The 14,271-nt window shown below is 44.5% G+C and overlaps 1 protein-coding gene across 7 annotated transcripts in view; it reads left to right on the plus strand.

The window, feature by feature from the left end:
- Positions 1-4,400: 4,400 nt before the first annotated feature.
- The window catches only part of ARID1B (AT-rich interaction domain 1B), a 330,843-nt gene continuing 320,972 nt past the window's right edge, over positions 4,401-14,271 (plus strand). For all 7 annotated transcript variants that reach the window (XM_082048491.1, XM_082048493.1, XM_082048495.1 and 4 more), the window contains exon 1: positions 4,401-6,767. In XM_082048491.1, the coding sequence (XP_081904617.1) occupies positions 5,037-6,767 (1,731 nt within the window). In that variant the 5' untranslated portion in view covers positions 4,401-5,036. The remainder of the gene's footprint in view (positions 6,768-14,271) is intronic.

Raw genomic sequence — 14,271 nt, forward strand, 5'->3', positions numbered from 1 at the left:
ATCTCGTTTATTTTACAAGTGTGAAAGCTGTGTATTGTCAGTTTGACTGTTTCTTCGATGTATCAGTCAACCCTGCATGCTACAACTGATGATAGAAGCGACCTCCAACCAATGTGTAGCTAAACAGCAAATATTTCCTTTGGTTTCCCACGTGTCTCTTCACATCAGCAAATAAAAGATTTTTAAAAGGCAGGAGAACAGGAAAGAATTGTTGGCAGAGAACTCTGTGATTACAGTTGTACTGAATGTCATTGAAATGATCTAATTTATAAATCAACAGGACCATACACTATTAATTCCATGGAAAGCTGGCCTTTTCCTAGATTTCTCCAAAATGCAATGATGTTCCCAAACGATGAAATAGGATACAGAAATATTAGGTAATTCAGTTTGAAGGCTCAGAGTTCACTGGCAGGTAAACCCAGAAATCAACAACCCCTACTATTACTGCGAAGTGGAAGATTTTGTTTTGATTTAGGTAATTGGTTGGGCTGCTATCTCACCAAAGTACAGACTCAAGAGCTGTTTTTTCCTAGAGGCCTCAGTCCACAGAAGCACTTAATCAGGGCTTAACTTTAAGGAAGTGAGTGATCTTATTGACTTCAATGGATGATTCGCATTTGTAAAATTGAGGTATTTAAACATTCTATTCAAGTGGTCTAAATCCAGGAAGGAAAAAAACTGATAATGTTGCATTTCGATAATAAAATTGTGTATGACATTCTTAAGATGGAGATGGTGATGTTTTGAAGTCCTTTTGTTTACACATTGCCAGAAGAAATTGATTAAATTGCCCAGGATTAGTAGCTGCTAAAGAATGGATTTTAATTAAATGGTTGAATGTGTCACTCTCTACAGGTTTTAGGCCACAATCTGTTGGCATAAACCCTGTTTTTTCAAAGTTCATTATGACCAGCTAAAATAAAACTATTACACTTACCTACAGGCTTTACACCTAACAGATTCTGGCTTATCAGCTGGATATCAACCGAAATAGTTTACATATTACATTTGTGACTGAAATGTAAATATTACCTAATAAAGAAAGCACTACTAGATTATATTTATATGTTGACCACATAAAGGTTCTCATAAAAGCAAAATCCTATTACTATAGCTCCAAGTAACAAGCTAAAGCATAAAGCTAAAGCTCTGAGCTGGCTGCTTACTTTTCTGTGATCTGATTTATGCCTTATTGAAATCAATTAAAAGATTTGCACTGACTTCAGAATGATTTCGATTGGATGTTTAAATAGTAAAAGAAGTGATAATTTAATAAAAGCCCGCATACTTCTCTCTTTTTTCCTCATTAAATCTAATGTCAATCTAAAAGAAGGAAATCGAGAATTCCCGTGAATTTGACAACTGTTTCATCAAACTGCGCAGTGAATTGAAACATAAAGCATAACAAGAATCAACTAAAAGTGGTGTTTTTTTAACACAGGGATTTTTCAGACTCTCGGGGGTAGCCAGGTCAGATGCAACAGGTTCTTGAACCTCTGACTGGATTTTTATCTCACCGAAAAAATTTAAGATTGCTCCCCACACCTCTAAAATAACACCTCAGGGCTATTACAATATTGGTTTGTTTTCTGTATCTCTCCTTAGTGTTACTCTCTGTATGATTTAAAAGCCAAATGGAGAGCGGCTGCTGCACAGCTGGGGAAGGCGCCTCACTGCCATGGGGCTGAGCCACAGCCGGGCGGCCTAGGGGTCTGCATGGATGTCGTAGCCAATGGAATAAACACATTACCAACAGTAAGTTTAGAAAGTGATGTTGTTTATGCTGGAAAGGGGTCCCAAGAGCACCAGAGTTTATAATTTATCAGAAAAAAAATCAAGAGAAAGAAGCCGTGCTTGGACAACATCGGTTTATAGAAAATAATTAAATTGAAGAAACAATGAAAATGGAACTAAAGTTGAAACTGAGCACTTGTGATATCAAATATCAATGCAATCATTTTGCGGCAGATAATATGCATGGCAATTAGAGCTTTTTTACATTATATTATAATAAATTCATAATTCATGCATACAATGAGAGCGTTTGGAAAGGAGCATTTGAATTTAACAAACACCACCACTCATCATCTGAGCAAAGATGGCAAAAGGAATTTCAACACTATTTGCGATCTAAAAAATTGAACCATGGTTGTTGCTTTGTGTTGTGCTTCCCTTGCACAGACTGCAGTGCCTTCTGTCTGCTTTAGGGTGTGGCATCTGCCATTGGGGAGGAAAAACTGGCATGTGTTGCCTTTTATAGCAGACTGATTTCATTGTGCCGAGGGCCTCTATTTTATAGCCTCTTAGTTCCAACCTTGTAGCCAAGTTGCTGAAATAAATGGGAAGAAAAGGAGTTAATAGTATAAATTCTTCAGTTTAAAGGCTCATCCTTTTTTTTTTTTTTTTTTTTTTTTTTTCCTGGGGAAAACATTTCAAAGTAAATCTGCGTTAAACTTTGCGGGTTGTTCTCCTGATCAGGAAGAGTTGTGGAGCACGGGAGGAACTATTGCGATCTGCAACCAAGGCGCTATCAGTACATCTTATCAGATTTTCAAAATATGTATTATTGCTTGAATATAAATGTCTTAATGTATAAACGTGTAATTGATTTTATATTTTATTTTGGAGTACACATGTAAATAAATACACACAAGTAGACATCTATATTTATATTTGCATATGAAAGACTTCAAAAAATCAACTCATGTGGTTTAATGTGTATAATTAGCGTGCATTTGAATATAGAAAAGAAGAAAATCCAGGAGAAAATGTCAAAAAGGCTCACTAACAAAGATGTAGTATTCTCTTGGCAAAAGCTGATGAATGATTTGGCATGAATTCATCTTACAGTTCTGTTATTCTCTCTCCTACAAAGATGATATACCCCTTTCTAGCAGTTTGCATAGAATTGCGATTTGTTGTTGTTACGGACTGTAATGACCCTTGGGTATGCACCTGATTCCCCCCACTAGAATTACTCACCATTTTTTTCCTGCTCTATGTTTTTTTCCTGGCCATATAACATCTTTGCATTTGCAAAGAGTAGGGGGAAAAAAAAATAACAAGAAGAAAATACAATTGTAACAGAAGTATTAGCAAGATGTACTTGATGAGCACTGATACTTTTCAAAACTAACTCCATAATGGAAATCAGAGTATTTCTGTCTTTTCAGACAGAACTCAAATTAATAGACACTGGAATCACACTGTTCATTTATCAATAATCTTTGCATGTAATTCAACATTATAGCATGAAGCTTCTGCTCTTTAATGTTTTCACAGTGGATTCAAAAAAGCCTACCTACCCATGACAGCATCTGTCTTGATATGCTGCGTTTTTCTCTACCGTTATTATTGAATCTCATATTTATCCATTTTGAAATTTGAAGACGTGCTTACCTTTAACAGAGTGCATAAATATATTCATTTAAAACAGCATGGTTTAGACCCTTACTATATTGAAAACGCTTGCTAATATCCCAGTTTTCTATATTCATAGCTAAGTATTTTATCTCCTGAATGCTTTTATTTGTTGAATATAGTGTGTGACTGTTACCTTTTCTTATACTAGGACATAGTTTGTATTAAGATAGTTATAAAAAAACCTGTTCAAACCGTTCTGAAAGATCGCTCAAAAATGTAGGTCATCAGCAACAGCTTCCCACTTGGAGTAAGAGTTACTCAGATTACATATTTTGGGTTTTGTGTTACTACGTTTTCACAAGCGTCTTGTGTGTACTGTAAATTATATTGTTTGGCGAAACAATTATGAGGCCAAAAATGTCTTGCTCTCCTTGATCAGCTCCTGTTGATCTGCAAATAAGTACCTAGAACATATTGAAAACAGCCCTATATATAAAAGCATCATCAGTGCAAATGATCGTTAGGATTCGGAGACAGCTGGACAATGTGGACAACTGCAAAGATGCTACCGCTGCAGAATTCCAGGTTAAATTTTATAACCGTCTGCACACACAATATAAATCTTTGGGGGGATGGAGAGTGGGGGGAAAAAAAAGCTTATTTTTCAGTGCCATAGAAAACGTTCTCCTGCCCTCGGAATACAACGAGGAGTCTTTTGAGCATGACACAGGGGGCTGGGGGGCAACATGTGGCCCCCGAAAGTTCCACCGATCCATCTGCTCCAGCACATCTGGCCACGGGACTCCCCGTTTGCGGCTGCCCCCTCCCCTCCCCCCGCGCTGCGGCCCGCTCGGGACATCGCCGCCGCCACCCCCGGCCCCGCAGCAGCTGCGGGACCAGCCGCGACCCACACCCCACTGCCCCCCGCGGCATTTGGCTGCCCGTGGCGCCCGGCCCGACCCTGCGCCTCGGGGCAACCCCCGCGCAAGTTCCGCGTTTGGCTGCCGCCTCCGCGGAGCCCGGAGGGAACCCCGCGCCGGCCGCGACACTCGGCGCGCACACGAGTGGGACCCGATTGCGAGCAGGGGCAGCGGAGGGGGTCCACGCCCCCCCCATCCCGCCGCGCCGCTGCCGGCGGCGGGGAGCAGGAGCCGGAGCCGTGCGGAGTCCAGTCCGCGTTTTGCGAGTGCGCGGGAGCGATCGGGGCGGAGGGGGCGATGGCTGCCGGCGCTGGCTCGCTCGCTCGCTCATGCCATGCTGGGCCAGCGCGGCTCCGGCAGACGTGTGTTTACCCATATCCGGGTTAGAGAGGAAAGGAGGAAAAAAAAAAAAAAAAAAAGTTTCATTTAAACCTGAACAAAAAACTTTCAACATGAAATCACACAGCAGGAACAGGCACAGACCGTAAGGCGTTCTTACCATTTCTAATCGCAATCACGGACTCGGGGAGGGAAATTTCTGTAATTTGGTGCGTGCGGAGCGGTCCGCAGGGGATACTCTTGGCTCAGTCAAGTCCCTTCCCCGGCCGCTTCGCTTTCTGCCCCTCTCCCTCCCCCCCCGTGCTCGCCCTCCTTTTTTGAGGGTGGGGGTCGACTTTTTTTAATTTTCAATTTTTTTTTTTTAGTAGTTACTATTATCAGTACTAATTTCTCCGGACTCGCAATGTTGCGATGATCATGGCCGCGCAAGTCGCAGCGGCTCCGGCGGGTGCGAACAACAGCAAGGGCAAAGCCCCCAACCTGCCGGGCGGCCTGGGCCCGGACCGGGGCCCGGGAGGGGCCGGGGCCGCGGCCGCCGCGGGGGCGCCCGGGCCGGTCCCCGCGCTGGGGGTCGGAGAGGGGAGTCCGGCCGGCGGCAGCAGCAGCAGCAGCGGCGTGAATAATGTAGATCACCATGTCCTCCACCACCACAGCGAGCCGCTGAACATGGCCAATAACGCGGCTCCCGCCGCTGCCGCCGGTAACAACAACAACGCCAGCGGCGGCTCCTCCTCGGAGCCGGCTCTGAAGGAAGGTGGAAGCTCCTCGGCGTTATCTTCATCTTCTTCGTCTTCTTCCTCCTCCTCCTCCTCCTCCTCCAACCCGGGCTCGGCCATGGAGACGGGGCTGCTCCCCAACCACAAGCTGAAGAGCGTCGGAGGCGATCACCCCGCCGCGCCGCCCCACCACCACCATGCCCACCACCCGCATCACCATGCCCACCACCACCATGCCCACCACCCGCACCACCACCACCATGCACTACAGCAGCAGCTAAATCAATTCCCGCCGCCGCCGCCGCAGCAGCCGCCGCCTCAGCACCATCCCGTGCAGAATAACAACAGCAGCCTCGGCGGCGGCAGCGGCAGCAACAACAACGGCGGTGGCGGCGCTGCTCAGCCCAGTGCAGACATGGAGCAGCAGCAACATGGAGGAAAAGACAGTGTTTTGGGCGCTCAGGCCGAGCCCCCCCAGCAGCCGCAGCAAATGCTGAATAAAGGCACCGACGAGGAGGAGATGCCCGGCAAGATGGGCGAGCCCATCGGCGGCCGCTACGATCACCCCGGCTTGGGACCCCTGGGCGGACAGCAGCAGCCCCAGCAGCCGCCCCCGAGCGCTGGGAGCGGCGGCGGCGGCCTCGGCGGCGGCGGCGGGAGCGGGGGAGGCGGCGGCGGCCCCTCCGCGGTGGGTGTCTCGGAGTTCAATAGCTATTATGGCAACGCTGCCCCTGCCAGCAGCGCTACGGCGAGCCGCGCCGGGCCTTGCTTTGATCAACATGGCGGACAACAAAGCCCCGGGATGGGGATAATGCACCCCACGGCGGCCCCCAACAGCATGGACCCCCTGCAAAACTCCCACGAAGGTTACCCCAACAGCCAGTACAACCACTACCCGGGCTACGGCCGCGGCCCCGGCGGCGGCGGCGGCGCGGGAGCCGTGGCGGCGGCGGCCGCCGGGGCAGGCGGCGGCGGCGGCTACGGGGGCTCCGCGGCGGGCTACGGGGTGCTGAGCTCCCCGCGGCAGCCGGGCGGCGGCATGATGATGGGCCCCGGCGGCGGGGCCGGCCTCGGCAAGGCTGCTGCCGGCGCGGGGGCCGGCGGTTTCGCGCGGTTCTCCGGGCAGAACCAGCACCCGTCCGGGGCCACCCCTACCTTGAACCAGCTGCTCACGTCCCCCAGCCCCATGATGCGGAGCTACGGCAGCAGCTACCCCGACTACAGCAGCCCCAGCGCCCCGCCGCAGCCCCAGCCCCAGGCAGCGGCGGCCGCCCCGGGAAGCCAGCAGGCAGCGGCGGGCATGGGCATGGGCAAGGACATGGGCGCCCAGTACGGAGCGGCAAACCCGGCCTGGGCAGCGGCACAACAAAGAAATCACCCGGCGATGAGCCCTGGGAACACCGGGCAGGCCATCAGCAGGACCCAGGTAAGCCCCCGCTCTCGGTTAATGACGGCTCCCTGCCACTCGTGTTGAGGTCTTAGTTTCTTTATCATTAACTTTCTTTTTCCTATCCTTCCTCCCCCTCTTTTTTTTCCCCTCTCTCCTCCCTCCTCCGGGCCAGTTCTCCTCGCTGCCTCCGTAGCAGGGGTGAGCAGCGCACAATGCGCGGCCCCGCTGGGGCTGGAGGCACCGAAGTGCGGGTTTCGCTGCCGAAATTAGGTTGTTCTCAGACCCAATTAATATTTTTTCCCTCCACTTTGAAACAGTGGAGGAGAGAGGCAGGGCCCAGAGGACAGGCAGCTTGGGACGGGGGCGGAGGGGGGGGGTGGTGGATTTTGTAACCGGAGTGTCGGATCCGGGGCTTCCCGGGGGATAAACGTCCATTATCTTCCACGGTGCCTTTTTTTTTTTCTTTTCCTCTTTTTAACCTGTTAATTTTTTTTTTTTTTTAACAGAACGAGTTGCGCCGTTGCACGCTCTTAGCAAATTAGTTTGTCACTGGTGGAGTTACCGCAGTGAGATCCACTGGGAGCAGCCGGGCTCCTTTCGCTGGGGGGAGAGTGCGCGTGTGTGTATTCGTGTGCGTGTGTGTGAGCGCGTGTGCCCGCGCCCCTGTCCGCGCGGCGCGGGCCGGGGCGCGTGGGACGCCTCGGTCCGGTGACCTGAAGGGGACATGCCCACCAGCAGAAGCGCGAGTGGGTGCGCGCGCGCATAACTACGTTTCTATCTCCAAACACACGCGGAAATCAAACTGGGAGAAAAAAAAAAAAGTGCTAAAAAAAAAAAAAAAATGAAAAGTCCTTGGCGTCAGTAAAGGGACGCGGGCACCGGGCGGGCCGCCACCCCCGCCCGCACCCCTTGCGCCAGCCCGGTAACTCCGCCGATCGATGGGCAGATAGGCGCGATGATGGCGGGGCGGCGGGCCGCGGCGCAGCGCCTTTCCGGGGTGGGCGCGGCGGTGCGGGGAGCCGGCGGGCCCCGCCGGGCGACCGGTGCCCGAGGAGCGGCCGGGTCCCCGCCGCCAGGTTCGGAATTTGAATTGTGGAGGTAAACTGGCTGCAACCGTCTCCAGACAGCTGCCTCCGAGTTGACATCTAATCTGCCATCTGATTGGCTCCCCGCTCGCCATTGGGCACCTCGCGCCGCTGATGTAAATAGAGGCGCTGAGCGGCGCAGTCACAGAAGCCCCGGCACAAATAACGCGGGCGGACGCGCGGCGGGGACGGGCGGCGCGGGCCCGGGCAACGGCACCCGCCGCGGGGGCCACCGGCGCGCGGAAAAGCCAGGGGCACCTTCCCCTCTCCCCTCCCCCGTTTCCCACCCCATCCAGTCTGGTTAGACGGCGTGGCTTCTCTGGGCATCGATCTATCTGTTTATTTATTAGTTTGTTTCTTTTTGTTGTTGTTTTCTTTCTTTAATTCTTTGCTAATTGGAGGCGGTAGGGGAGTATCTTGTAATAACAGCGCCTGGACGAGGATTCGGGATTTCAAGTTGTGCTTTTGTGCCTCTAAAAAACCATTTTTTGATGTTGCAGCTTATTGATACTATGCGGGGGACTAGATTTTTGTAAAAAAAAAAATAAATCCAAATACTGATTTTGTTACATTTCTGCTAGCGTGGTGCCTAACCTGTGCATGCCTCTTAAAAAAAAATCTTGTTTGCGTGTAGCTGCTGTAGGTGAGAAAACGCCGTGTACTGTACAAAGAAGGGAAAAAGGAGCTCTTCTGCCAGAGGTTGCATTTGTTTCATCTCTGCAACGAATCCCGATATTGGGGGGGGAAATGTGCTTTTGCGTTTGAATACTTCAAGGAGCATCGGGAGTTGTTGATCTCATTTTTCTACACGAGTGTGAGATTAGGCTTGAATTCTCAGTAGGAAAGTGAATTGTGTTATATGGAGTAGTACATTAGAATTTTATGGGTTTCTTTTCCCTTCAACAACATCTTTCTATTAAGAACTGTTAAATCTTTTAATAGCTTTTAACAGTGAGGAGTGACAGGAACAAATGAAGGTGTATGCTTTTGGGGTCCTCAAATGGCTGGATCTCTCCATAAACTAATGAACAGAACATGGAGAAAACATCGCTTAATTTTGTGAACAGTGCATTAATCCTGAAAAAATAATAATAGAAACCCTGGATGGACTGGCTGTGTGTGTTTTTCTACTTCCAACAGGCCACTCTTGTCAGATTTTTAGTTTTTATTCTGTTTCCTCTATTTTCTTCTAGGGAAACAAGATTTTTTTTTTTCTTTTTTTTTTTTCTTTTTTTTTTGTGAGTGTTAATTTTTAGCTTTTTTTAATTTGCTCTGGTGAAAGGGTCACTGGAAGCCATAAGGTAATGAGGCTTCATATGCATAACTTTTCATAGTTAATTTAAAAATATTTGCATTCGCTGCTTGCATTCGAATACAGTTCAGAATTTATGGCTTCAAAAGCTGGGAAAACCATTGTCAGGTAGACATAGTACATATTAGTTCAGAGTGCTGTTTCTGCAGAAATAGTTTAAAGTATTTTATTTTTATTGGAGGGGTGAGAGTAAATTCATTATGTCCTCGGTATGGCCCTTAGAAATACTTCCTTATGTTTATGGATTTACATCCTCTCTTACAGATTTCTTAGTTTCATTTTTTTGTAGCATAAGAATTAAGATGCAGCTTCAAAAGAGCAGTCTGGGAAGGGCACAATTTTTCTGATCTTTTAAAAAATTATTATTTTTTCCTCAAAGTAATTGTCATAAAGGCAAGTTATGAGTGTTCTTAGTATTATGATTTTTCCATCTAACCAGAAAGTTATTGAGATAAGACATTCTTAGATTTTAAATTAATATTTTTAATGTATAAAATACATTGCGTCAAATAGAAAAGAAATACGAAACACAATTATTTTTGTATGATTTTTTTTATTTTTAATTCCCACATGTCTATATATGTTAACTAGAGAAATTGATTGCTTTTTGAAAGAGGAAAAACATTAATATTAGTCCAGCATTTGAACAGAAGGCTTATCTTTATTTTTTAAAATAATCATCTGTGTGTATACTCTGTGTATGTGTATACACATTTTAGAATATACTCACTTGTCATGTGTCTTTGCAAAGCAGATGATGATTGGCCCCTATGCCTATAAGAAACTACTGTGCTATTAACAGAGAAAAAGGACCGTCAGCAGGCTACAACATCCGAGATGCTTGTTCAGGAAATACTTGCCTCAGCACGGGTAATTTTTTGTGATACGCAGAACTGTGACATCTCACTCTGAACTGACTTGTGTGTTTGTCCAGCCTGTTAAGTTATTTAAGAAAATTTTGCTGCCATTTTATTTAATCACCTTACCCAGTCGTGAGATGTAAGCTCGAAAAAGAGGCCTCTTGTTTCTGAAGAAACACATGTTTTCAAAGCAGATGGATATCGCTCATGCAGATACATTGATTTGATCGTGGAGGAGTTCTGTAAGGCTAGTACAGTACCTTGTCATTCAGTTATTTTGATTATTGATCAATTCTTTGGCAGTGTATGGATATTTAGAGTCCTGAGGCTCCTTTTATTCTTCACTTCTGATTTGCACTGCAGTATCTTAACACATTAGTTGCTCTCTGTGTGTGTGTGCTTTGTATACATCTTTCTCCTTTGTGCACGTGTGTAAGATTTACATAGGCTTACACACAAAGAGAGAACCCGGGTCTTTTCAGGAATACCTATATAGCATAAGGTATATATCAAGTGCTAGAAAAAATATGTTGAGCTGCTCTGAGTTTGTGTGTGTATGAATCTTTTGTTTTGTAGCAGAGAAACTCGGAATATTCCTGATTCTGCAGCTCTTTTTATGCCGAATAGATTGCCTGTATTGGGAGTTCTGGCTAAGCCAGGGCTGCAGAATCATGTCCTGTGCCTGAAGGCCGTTAAACAGCTGTTAGTGTGGTGAATAGATTCTTGATGTCTCAATGGGAGAATAAAATATATTTTTCCCTGTGCATTTTCGAATAAACAGTTTAGTATTCACATAGCTTCTATTTAGAAGTAGCAAATAGCAATATTCTCAGTTAGTAGCATCTATATATATATATGTAACGACTGTATATTGGACACTTTGTGGTTTGATGTTCAGTTATTGGTTTCTGTAGTAGTGCTTATGACTACATGTTGAACAGCAGGACCCTGTGTATGAGATACAATAAAGAGAGATGCAAACCTGTCTGCTGTATTACTGCCTCCATCGTTTAAGGATTCTACAACTAAGCAGTCGATTACTATCTTTTTGGTATCCTGATTCAAATCTCTAGGGATAAAAAACTAAGGCAAATTGGTAAATTTTCTAGTTATATATGTATCATAATTTTTTTTAAATTATTCAGCATGGTTTGTTAGGTGATGCTATTTCATTCTGAAATAGTATCTTAGTTAAAACTAGATGAAATTTGTGTGATGAAAACAAGTTTCGATAGCTGGTGATTGGTCTTTCTTACTTTTGCACCTCAAATATTTTGTCATAGGTATTTTGAAATTCTCATTGTTAATGTGTGAATGGCAGCAGTTTATTTATCCTTATTTTCTTAAGAATGTACCTGTGTCCTAACTAGTTACATTTCAGTACTTTTTCAAAATGTGCCATTTATCGAGAGGCTTTGAAGATTCTCTGTGGATATGTAAAGTAGTATTGCCGCACTCGCTGTGCATGCATGCTCAAGGCTGCAGAATTTCAGTAGCATGTGTTTGTGTTAGGCTAACTTGCTAGAATATATTTTAGAATTGTGATTATTAAGGTACTTAGGAAAAAAACCCTTTTTTCTTTCAATTTTGGGGCTATTTACATAGTGCTAAATACATGTTTTGGTAGGACTGAATGAGGACTTTAATTAAACTTAAATTAAAAGTATACCTTAGTGGTTTTCAAATTTGTTTTGAAAACTAGTAATAGAAAAGTGGTACTAAGCAGTGTTGGTTTTGTATTGCTTGGTGCCGAGAGAAGCAAATAGATGTAATACATCAAAATCATGTGGAGCCAATTGTATTAGAGTAAAATTTATTTTAAAGAAGGCTTACCTGTCAATAAATTTAAATATTATTTTTTAGTAAACTTGAAAGCTTTCTATACATCAGATCTATGTTTTGTCTGTCAGACCATAAGCTTACCTTTTCAGTTTTTCTGTTATCCAATCCTTCTTGTTCATGCTGAGTTATACACAAAAAATGCTTATGTGTGGGCACAGTGCTGCAATGTTTCTGTTGCAGGTGGGCCAGAGGATTTCTGTTGTTGTACTTCTGAGAGTATGGCATCCAGCGGTCCACCAAGAGCACGTCAGTTCCACAAGGGCCAGAGTCATCCAGTCAAGGAATCCTCAGTGATAAATGCATCCCAAGATGTTGATGTAATTTGTGAACAGTGCGCTTTGGGGACAGTAGATGGCTAATTTGTGCAAGAGCAAGACTATGTTTAACTAAATTTTCTCAGTAACAATGTTCCAAGCATGTTTGATCTTTACACTGTCTTTGTAGTGTGCCTTGCACTGGAGTAAGAGACAGACGATTCTTCCTGTAGTAAAAGATGGGGAAACTGAGGCATATTACATACACCTTCCTTCAGGCAGGCACAACGGAAAACAGGGGTCTCTTAGACAGAAATAGAATCTTGGTGCTGTAAACTTCGGCTTTTGAATAAATCTAGTCTTGCTGTGAACACATTCTGTTGTGGCAGAATTTAGGGGTTTTTTTTCTGTTGAGACGACTGAGAAGACAAATGACTGAGCGAAACGAGGGGTTTGTCTGCTGTGTCAATATAGTCACCTTAAACTAAAAGCACTGTCATCTAAAATTCAAGTACTCCTTGCACTGTTTTATCATTATGTACTCTGTGTCATCCATATCAAGTCACTGGATTTCTCACAGAAATTAAACTCAATGGAAAATTGAGTTGAACAAGTGCCCAGGAGGTTAGCTGGTGTTGCAGGACTTGCCTTCTGATGAATATGATGCACAGAGCACAAGTATGTGCTGGGGGCTGCCGGGGTTCATGCACAGGCTTCCTTAGGACCAAGTCCTGTTGTTTAGTCTGGCAGATAAATTGTCTTCATTTTTAAAGTGAGCAAATTTGATGCAGACATTACAGTTGTTGTGTCTTGTTTAAAGATGACTTTTCATATGGGAATTGTTCTTACTGCATATATAAAGTACCTTCAGCAAACTTTGTATTCCCTGAATAGGTAGCTTAATTCATCTGAAGGCCCCTGCAACTATTTAGAAAATTGTGTAACCCAAGAACATTATCCTGATGCTATTATAAAAATATTTCATTTATGTTTATTAAAACCAATGTGAGATCTGTGTAATAGTTTTCAGTCAGTAGATTTGAAAGGGTGTTGGTATGTTGCGCATTTATATTCTATGTATAGTGGAAGTGTTAATTTCATTATAAACTAGCAAGCTAAGTAATGAGGCTGCTGAATTTCTGAATGGATAGTGGCCAGTTTGTGGAAATATAACAGAATTTGATGGTTCTGCAGTGTGTGAAAGGAATTGCTTTCAGTACTGAGCTGTCAGTGTTTTATCTACTTGCATATTACTTCTTGCATGTGACTCATGGTGGTGTTAGTAACTATGTCAGAAGGAGTAAGCATAAGAAGTATGTGATTTGTTTCCTTTCTCCAATTTCACTAAGTATTAGTTAGTTGATCTTTTGCACCTGAAATTCCCTAATTGCCAAATGGTGTTCTGCATTTAAGAATTCACTGCTGTGCTATGTCTTCCCCCTGCTTTGTAATAGCATTCTCAGATTTGAAAATATACTCAATTTAGGTTTGTGATCTGATAATGGTTTCTGAAGACTCCTATCTGAGTGATAGGCCCTCTGACATTTCCATCTGTAGGGCTGTGTCACTGAACTCCCCCTGCAATCCCCCTCAGTCTCTTTCTGACTATTGGGGGGGGTGGGTAAGGCATTTTCTACTAATCTTTTTTCTGCCTTTTTTGTTTTTTTAAATAAATTAGATATATGTGGGATTTTTTTTTTTTTTTTGGTCACTTATTTGCTTTAGCATTTTTGCTGAAAAAAGGAGAAAACTCTTTAATGTATAACCACCCACCTTGTTTAATGGGGTAGTGTTAGTTGTGTTACTAATAGAATCTTGCAAGCTTCTGAACTGTTACACTCAGGATCTTTTTTGCTTTGACAGCTTTGTTTGGAATTTATTTTAGTTATCTACTTTCTCAAAAAAAAAAAATCTTCAGTAGCAGGGGTTTGTGTTGGATGTTAGTCCTTTTTCTAGCTGTGTTAGTTACAAAATGGTTTTGATTCCTCCAAGTTACTGAATCAAAAATTTATTTTCCCTTCAAAGACCATGTGGCCAGGTCCACTGTGAAGTTCTGCTGTTGTAGCTACATAGTTAGGCTCAGGGAATTAATTGCATCCTTGACTAATAAGAGTTGCGGCAAACCCTTTTGTATTTAGCTTACCATTGGGGTGGTAGTGTATCTGCACTGGCAAAGTAACAACAGTC

This window comes from Streptopelia decaocto (assembly GCF_964273445.1).
Source record: "Streptopelia decaocto genome assembly, chromosome: 3".
Lineage (NCBI taxonomy): Eukaryota > Metazoa > Chordata > Aves > Columbiformes > Columbidae > Streptopelia > Streptopelia decaocto.